The sequence below is a fragment of the Canis lupus genome, chromosome 16 (assembly GCF_003254725.2).
Source record: "Canis lupus dingo isolate Sandy chromosome 16, ASM325472v2, whole genome shotgun sequence".
Lineage (NCBI taxonomy): Eukaryota > Metazoa > Chordata > Mammalia > Carnivora > Canidae > Canis > Canis lupus.
Genome location: NC_064258.1, coordinates 7,385,864 through 7,393,387, shown reverse-complemented (window position 1 = coordinate 7,393,387; position 7,524 = coordinate 7,385,864). Strand labels below are relative to the sequence as shown.

At 37.8% G+C, this 7,524-nt stretch overlaps 1 protein-coding gene and 1 pseudogene across 1 annotated transcript; one reads left to right on the top strand and one right to left on the bottom strand.

The window, feature by feature from the left end:
- The first annotated feature begins 1,763 nt into the window (after positions 1 to 1,763).
- On the top strand, positions 1,764 to 2,651 carry TAS2R5 (taste 2 receptor member 5). The gene has a single exon (XM_025433721.1). The coding sequence runs from the start codon at positions 1,764 to 1,766 to the stop codon at positions 2,649 to 2,651; it is 888 nt and encodes a 295-aa protein (XP_025289506.1).
- Positions 2,652 to 7,017: 4,366 nt separating this feature from the next.
- On the bottom strand, positions 7,018 to 7,102 carry LOC112651083 (U6 spliceosomal RNA; annotated as a pseudogene).
- Between the last annotated feature and the right edge of the window lie 422 nt (positions 7,103 to 7,524).

The following is a 7,524-nucleotide window of genomic DNA, read 5'->3' as shown; positions in this document are numbered from 1 at the left end:
TCCTTGTGGTCTGGGATTTTGGAGAATAGATCAGAAAATGTAAAGGGATCCCCATACAAACTCATTGTCCTGTGCGTGCTGGCTATTCAGTGTCTACTACTGCGGGGACATCATGACTTCTGAACACTCTCTGCTTGTGGCTGAAGCAGAGGGCCTGGGGCTAGGTTTTTGGTTTCTTCTAGGATCTTTTAAGATTGCTTTGCTCTTTCCTCCCCAAGCATGTTGCCTTCCTCAGAAGCTAGCCTAGCCTTCCTCCTTCTTTCTAATTCAGTTCTTCCTTCTCCTCATTTCCTCAGAGTTCCTGGTCTGGTTTGACCACTGTCTTTGCTGTGTAGCAACACATACTTTAACACACTTTAAAACAACGCACACATTTATGTCACAGTTTCTGTGGGTAGAGTCCAGGCACAGCCTAAGTGGGCCCTCTGCGCAGAGTCTTAAAAGCTACAATCAAGATGTTGACTGGGATGTGTTTTTTTTTCTGGAGCTGAGGGTGCTTTTCCAAGCTTACTGGCTATTTGCAGAAATCAGTTCCTTGTGGTTGTTAGACAAATGTCCCAGTTTTCTGCTGCTGTCTTCTGGGGGCCAATCTCAATGCTATGGTTTCTTGCCATGTGTGTCTCTCACAACCAGGCAGCTGGATTGTTCAACGTCAGCAAGAAGGCACAGTTTCTCTTCCAAGACTTTAACTGATTAAGTTAGACTCACCCAGGGGGAATTTTTTTTGAGTAATTCAGATGCAACTGATTTAGTTACATTTGCAAAAGCTCTTTATCTTTGGCATATAATATAACCTAGTTACAGAAGTAACAACCCGTCTTATGTACTGTCCCACCTGCTCTAGGGTTATTCGGGGTATATACACTAAGGAGTGGAAATCTTAGAGGCAGTTTTAGAATTCAACCTTCCATAAACATTTGTGGTGGGCTGCTCCCAGGGAGGTTGGAATCTGGACATTTAAATGAAACACTTTTCCTATATTTCTTGATAACTGTGCTAGTCTTTTTTCACTTATTTGAGCTCATTTCCTTCCCCTAAGACCTTGGTGTGAGATGTGTATGGATAATTGATCATGAAAGATGGATGACCTCAAAGACCCTGATTAGCAGTAATGGCTCCTCTCTCTGACTTCCATTTTTTTTATTATTTGGCACTTAAACATACCGTTTTTCTTCTCTGCTTGTTTTCTTCCCTAGAACTTCCCTTATTTCTCTCTTTGATAGTGAAATATATTTTACTTTATTATTTTTTGATAATGAAATATATTTTAGATTTGAGTTTATTCAGCTTTCATGCTTTTATATTCAGAATACTTCTCATAAAAATAAAATTTGTTTTTTATAATATGAGCTCACGTTTGGCACTGATAAAACCTGAGAATGTTTTGATTTGGTCTTCTTGTTGAGAAATCTTGATATATTATGTGTTAGTGTCTAGATCCTAGCTCATGACCCTGGAGAAGGGAAGTTGGTGTCTGGGGTATTGTTTCAAATCTCTCAGTATAGGCTCAGAGTGCATTCATGTGGATGCAAATACGGAGAGGGGAATCATAACTTCTAAACTCTCTGTGCCTGGTCGCACCTGTTCAGTCTTGGAGGATAGGTTCCTGAAGGACAAGGCCAAATCCAGATTTTGTGGTGTGAAAACTTACCTTGAGTGTGATATCACCCCCAGATATCTGAAGCTCAGCCGCAGTCACACACATTCATCTGCTGAAGCAGGACACCTTCTGTGACAGAAGTGAGAGACTCCTATCTCCAGCCATGCTGACTGCTGCCCTACCACTGCTGATGGTGGTGGCAGTGGTTGAATTTCTCATTGGCTTGGTGGGAAATGGAGTCCTTATGGTCTGGAGTTTTGGTGAATGGGTCAGAAAATTCAACGGGTCCTCATACAACCTCATTGTCCTGGGCCTGGCTGTCTGCCGATTTCTCCTGCAGTGTCTGATTATGATGGACTTAAGCCTGTTTCCATTTTTCCAGAGTAGCTGTTGGCTTCACTATCTCAGTATCTTCTGGATCCTGGTAAGCCAGGCCAGCCTGTGGTTTGCCACTTTCCTCAGCGTCTTCTACTGCAGGAAGATCATGACCCTTGAACATCCTGTCTGCTTGTGGCTGAAGCAGAGGGCCTATTGCCTGAGTCTCTGGTGCCTTCTGGTGTACCTCATGATCAGTTTGTTACTTGTAGCACACATTGGCTTAAAGCCCTATAATCCTTCTCAAGGCAACAGCAGCATTCTGTACCCCCTTAAAAGCTGGCACTACCTGTATATAGTAAAGCTCAACGCAGGAAGTGGATTGCCTCTCATGGTGTTTCTTGTTTCTTCTGGGATGCTGATTGTCTCTTTGTATAGACACCACAAGAAGATGGAGGTACATACAGCTGGTAGGAGAGATGCTCAGGCCAAGGCTCACATCACTGTACTGAAGTCCTTGGGCTGCTTCCTTATCCTTCATGTGATTTATATCCTGGCCAGCCCCTTTTCCATTACCTCCAAGTCTTCTGCTGATCTCCTCGTTGTCTTCATCTCTGAGACAGTCATGGCTGCCTATCCTTCTCTTCATTCTGTCATTCTGATCCTGGGGAATCCCAGGATGAAGCAGACTTGTCAGAGAATTCTGTGGAAGACAGTGTGTGCTTGGAAATCCTAGAGAGATGTGTGCTCAGACTACCCTTTTGAGACACTTGTTGGTAGCTCTCTGAAAGGAAGCTGACTTTTGAATCTTTTAAAACTTTTCTTCTCTGATACCAAATCAATAAATGAGCTATAGGAAGTACAGGATAAAAACTAATACTATTCTCTTTTGGCAGTGTGAAGTATAACTGTCTTATTGTGTTATAAAAATCAAGACTGGGGCTTTGTGTTTGGTAAAGTAGTTGTTATATTCTGTTTATATACTAAATAATTCATTTATTTTTATTTTTATTTTTATTTTTATTTTTTTCTTTTTTTTCATTTCTTTTTAAATTACATATATAAGTTCACTTAATATAGAGATCATTAATTTTTTTAATATTTTATTTATTTATTCATGAGACACACACACAGAGACAGAGACATAAGCAGAGGGAGAAGCAGGCTCCCTCTGGGGAGCCTGATGTGGGACTCAATCCCAGGACCCTGGGATCATGACTTGAGCCAAAGGCAGATGCTCAACCACTAAGCCACCCATGTGCCCCAAGATCATTAATTTTTATTAAATTTCACCTATCCATTAATGATAGTCATTTTAGATAAGCTTTTTAAAAATGAAATATCAAATAATTTTCCCATTTCTCTATTATAGTAGGTCTAGTTATCTGACTGAAAAATAAAACAACACATCTTTATATTTCTAGAAGTTTCTTTGAACACTAGACTTGCCTTTTATGATAAAAGTCATTTGACTGTCATGTTCTGTATGAAGCTTCAAAGCCCAGGACCTAGATAGGTTATATTTTTAGTAGTTGGATGAATTTTCCATTACGCCCTGCTTATCTTTATACAGATGTCCCTCGTGACCAGTTGTAAGAATGATAATAACGATACCTCCCATTTGTTTTAGGCTTTACATTTTATCAGATATTCTTATATATTGCCCATTATCTCATTTGATTTTTTTTAAAATTTTAATTTAAATTCAGTTAGCCAACATATAGGAGATAACACGTTATCTCTTTTTATTTTAATAGCAACTCTATGTAGTTATATTTCGGTCTTCAATTTATAGATCACAAAACTCAGGCTGGAGCAGTGATTTGCTCAAGATCATCATCTCAAGATCAATGAGGCAGGAAAAAGAATCTCAGAGTTTTGGACTCCAGGTCTTGTGCATTTTCCAGTAGACCTTAAGTTTTTCTTGTTCATACTTAAAGACTTCATGCTGAGAGTTTCCTGTGGAATGCTCAAGTTTATGAATATTTTTCAGCAGATGAAATAAACAACTAATCTATCAGGTTTGTTGCAACTTGAAAGGTATCGGTGGGTTGCATGGGAGCCAGGATCCCAATCACAACTGAAGTTTCTATGACTTGCTCTTCTTAGGGACAAAACACTTGCATTTTCCCAGTCACTTTTTGGGATTAGATTTCCTTCATTTTCTAAACATGATTTAGCTCATGATGGGTGTGAGGCTGCTTTGTGTTTTATCCAAGAAAACAAATCTGGAGGCAAATCTGTGCTCTGGAACTGATTCCTTATGTAAATCTTTTCTAGTTTGCATTCTCAGAGCTGCAGCTGGATCCATGCACATGTGCATTTGTGCATATGTGTATAGATACCACTAGCCTTTCTTTCTGTTATGTAGTATGATGCAGCCTAAGGGTGGACTAAAAAGTTTTAAATAGTAACATGTTTTCATTCCACTCCCCATTATTAGTCCCACTGCCCAGATTTAGCTATATTTTGCCATTTGCCTTAATTCTTCTAGGGATGACTTTCACAACTCTAATTTTGCCTGTCTTACTTGGTTTATCAACTTTGAACTGTAACTTTTTAATCCTATTCATCAAAGTTTGGGAATTATCTCATTTAACCTCCAAACCATTCTCCTCTCCAAATTTGATTAGTTTTATTTATTATTAATTGTATAATTTAAGTAATATGTTTTTAACTTTACTGTTTTGAGCCATAACTTATGACAATATCTTCAGAATCTCAATTACATAGGAGGAAGAAATTAGTGCTTCATTTCTCCTGTACTTTTCCCATATCCCATTGCACGTTCAACTTCAAATGACTTAAGGAGAAAATACATTTATTGGAAGGAAATTGGCAATCTCACAGAATCATTGGGGAGACTGGAAAGTCTAGATCAGAATGAGAACCAGAGAGCTTAAACAACTGAGAACATAACCAAGTACCTCTATGAGGACTGATGCTGGCACCACCACTCACATTTCAATTGTGAGAATTGTGCCTCTGACACTGAAACTGCCTCTGTGAATGTGCCCAAGTCATCGCTCCCAGGTCCGAAGTCCTTCCTGTGAGCCTCTGGTTGGCTGATTCTAGGTCACACACCTGCTGTCTGATTTCTTTTTGGCTTCTGAAATATATATTTTTAAATGAAATAAAGTACTCAGTAATTAGATTAAGCAGCATAATTGATACAGGTGATGGTGAATTAATAAAGACTTAATGCCTTCCAGTTCCATCCATGTTGAAGGAAATGGTGGGTATTTGTCATTTCTAATGGCTGAGTAATAAAGGAAAAATATCATATGGTTTCACTCATATGGGTAGAAATAGTGAAATAGTGAAAAGGATTATAAGAGAAAGGAGGCATAATGAATGGGAAAAATTAGAGAGGGTGACAAAACATGAGAGACTCCTAACTCTGGGAAATGAACAAAGGGTATTAGAAGGGGAGGCAGGTGGGGGGTTGGGGAGACTAGGTGATGAGCGCTGAGGGGAGCACTTGATGGGATAAGCACTGGGTTTTTTTTTTTTTTAAGATTTTATTTATTTATTCATGAGAGACATAGAGAGAAAGAGAGGCAGAGACACAGACAGGCTCCATGCAGGCTCCATGCAGGGAACCCAATACGGGACTCGATCCCAGGACACTGGGATCATGTCCTGAGCTGAAGGCAGATGCTCAACTGCTGAGCCACCCAGGCATCCCAGCACTGGGTGTTATACTATATGTTGGCAAATCGAACTTCAATAAAATATATATATATATGGAATATATATATATATGCATATATATAAAATGAAAAAAATACTTAATGAACTGTAACTAAAGAACTGTGAGTTCAGCTCAGAGAACTCTTAAAAGGTAACAGGAAACTGTAAAAAAGATGGAAAATGTAAAAGAAAAAGAAAATAAAAGCTCTATGTTACATAGAAATAACAGAGTAGTTATTGTATGACTGGAATCCCAGAGGAGATGGGAAAAATGAATGGAAAGAATGAAATACTTGAAGAATTAATGACCAAGAGTTGCACCGAGTTCAAGAAACATAACAAACAAACCAGATTTAAAAAGTACAAAGAGTGCCAAACAAGACAGAAAAGGAAGGGGGAACACTTCACACTTTACAGAAGAATTTAAGAATATCAAAGAGGAAAGTTTATAAGGATATCATAAGACTATCAAGAGAAAGTTTACAGGACTTTAAGAGAGAAAGAGCAGATCATGAATATGAGTGATACTTCTCAGTAGAATGCAGAAGAAAAAAGTTTTGCCTTACATTTTATTTTATAAAATATCCCCCCCCCAAAAAAAAATATTCCCTTCTATTTTCAAATAACACCAAGAAGAAAAGTTAAAGAGTATTTCTGGCTGGCAGAAAATTTTTGTATGGATTATATATAGGGAATGAATTATAAAAATTTTAGCAAAGACATAGTAGATTGATGGTCATGAAGTTAGTGAGCAGATTCTGAAATGTTATAACCATCAAGGAAAATCTTGAAATTCTAAAGGCTTTTGAAAAAACGTGAAATCACATTCGCAAGTCAACTAAAGGAGTTGATGTTGTATGTAATTGAGCATGATTCTAAGTATCTAAGCACAAATAATTGCCAGTGTTATAAAATTTGATATAATGAAGTAATGGAAATGGGGGGAAATAGATGCAAAAATAAATCATATAGATTGAAGACAAAAGAAACTATCAGGGGCAGCTTACTCTCAGGGAGAAAGCCTTAACAATATATGCATTTTAAGAAAAAAGCTGAAAACAGCTGAAGTGCTTTCTTTTAGTGGGACACTAAGTAGAGTGCCTTCAAGACCTCTACATTCTACACAATAATCAGTTACTGGCAAAATTATGAGTAAAGATTAGGTAGCTGTGAAAGCATTTATCCTGTGTTTGTTTAAAAAAATATATATATAGTTAGATGAGACTATTCTCTGGTTCAGATTTTTAAACTGTAATGAAACTCATCTCTAGAAATTACTGCACTCAAAGATTTGAAAGAAGAACAAGCTCCAGTTTAAAAGTTGTGAATGATTCACTGATGGTGAGTACAAAGGCTAGCAGAGATAAGAGATACATCTTTCTAGGATTTTTTTTTGGGGGGGCAGGATTTTTAGTGTGTCATCCTTGCATAGAGGTCATGCTAATCTTCTCTATATTGTTTCAGTTTTAGTATACATGCTGCCGAAGTGAGTACTCTTTCTAGGATTTTTATTAGGATTTTTAAAAAGATTTTATTTATTTATTCATGAGAGACACACAGAGAGAGGCAGAGACATGCAGAGGGAGAAGCAGGCTCCTTGCAGGGGGCCTGATTTGGGTCTCAATCCCAGGACCAGGATCATGCCCTGAACCAAAGGCAGATGCTCAACCACTGAGCCACCCAGGTGTCCCTAGGATTTTCTTTCAGTTAGTGCTTTGGTTACAAAAATGTATAGGTTTTTAATAGTCTAATTCAACATTATTATCCTCATAAGGCTTTTAATTTTTTGTATATGATTTTACAAAGTTTGAAGTTTTATAAGAACAGCCTATATCACTTTATAGCATGAAGGCTAATTTGTTAGAGGTTTGTCATGAAGATTAAATGAATTAATATATTAAAGTGCTTAGAAGAGT

Bases quoted from the DNA above. Each gene is read 5' to 3' on its own strand.
- TAS2R5 (XM_025433721.1), top strand. From the start codon at position 1,764: ATGCTGACTGCTGCCCTACCACTGCTGATGGTGGTGGCAGTGGTTGAA.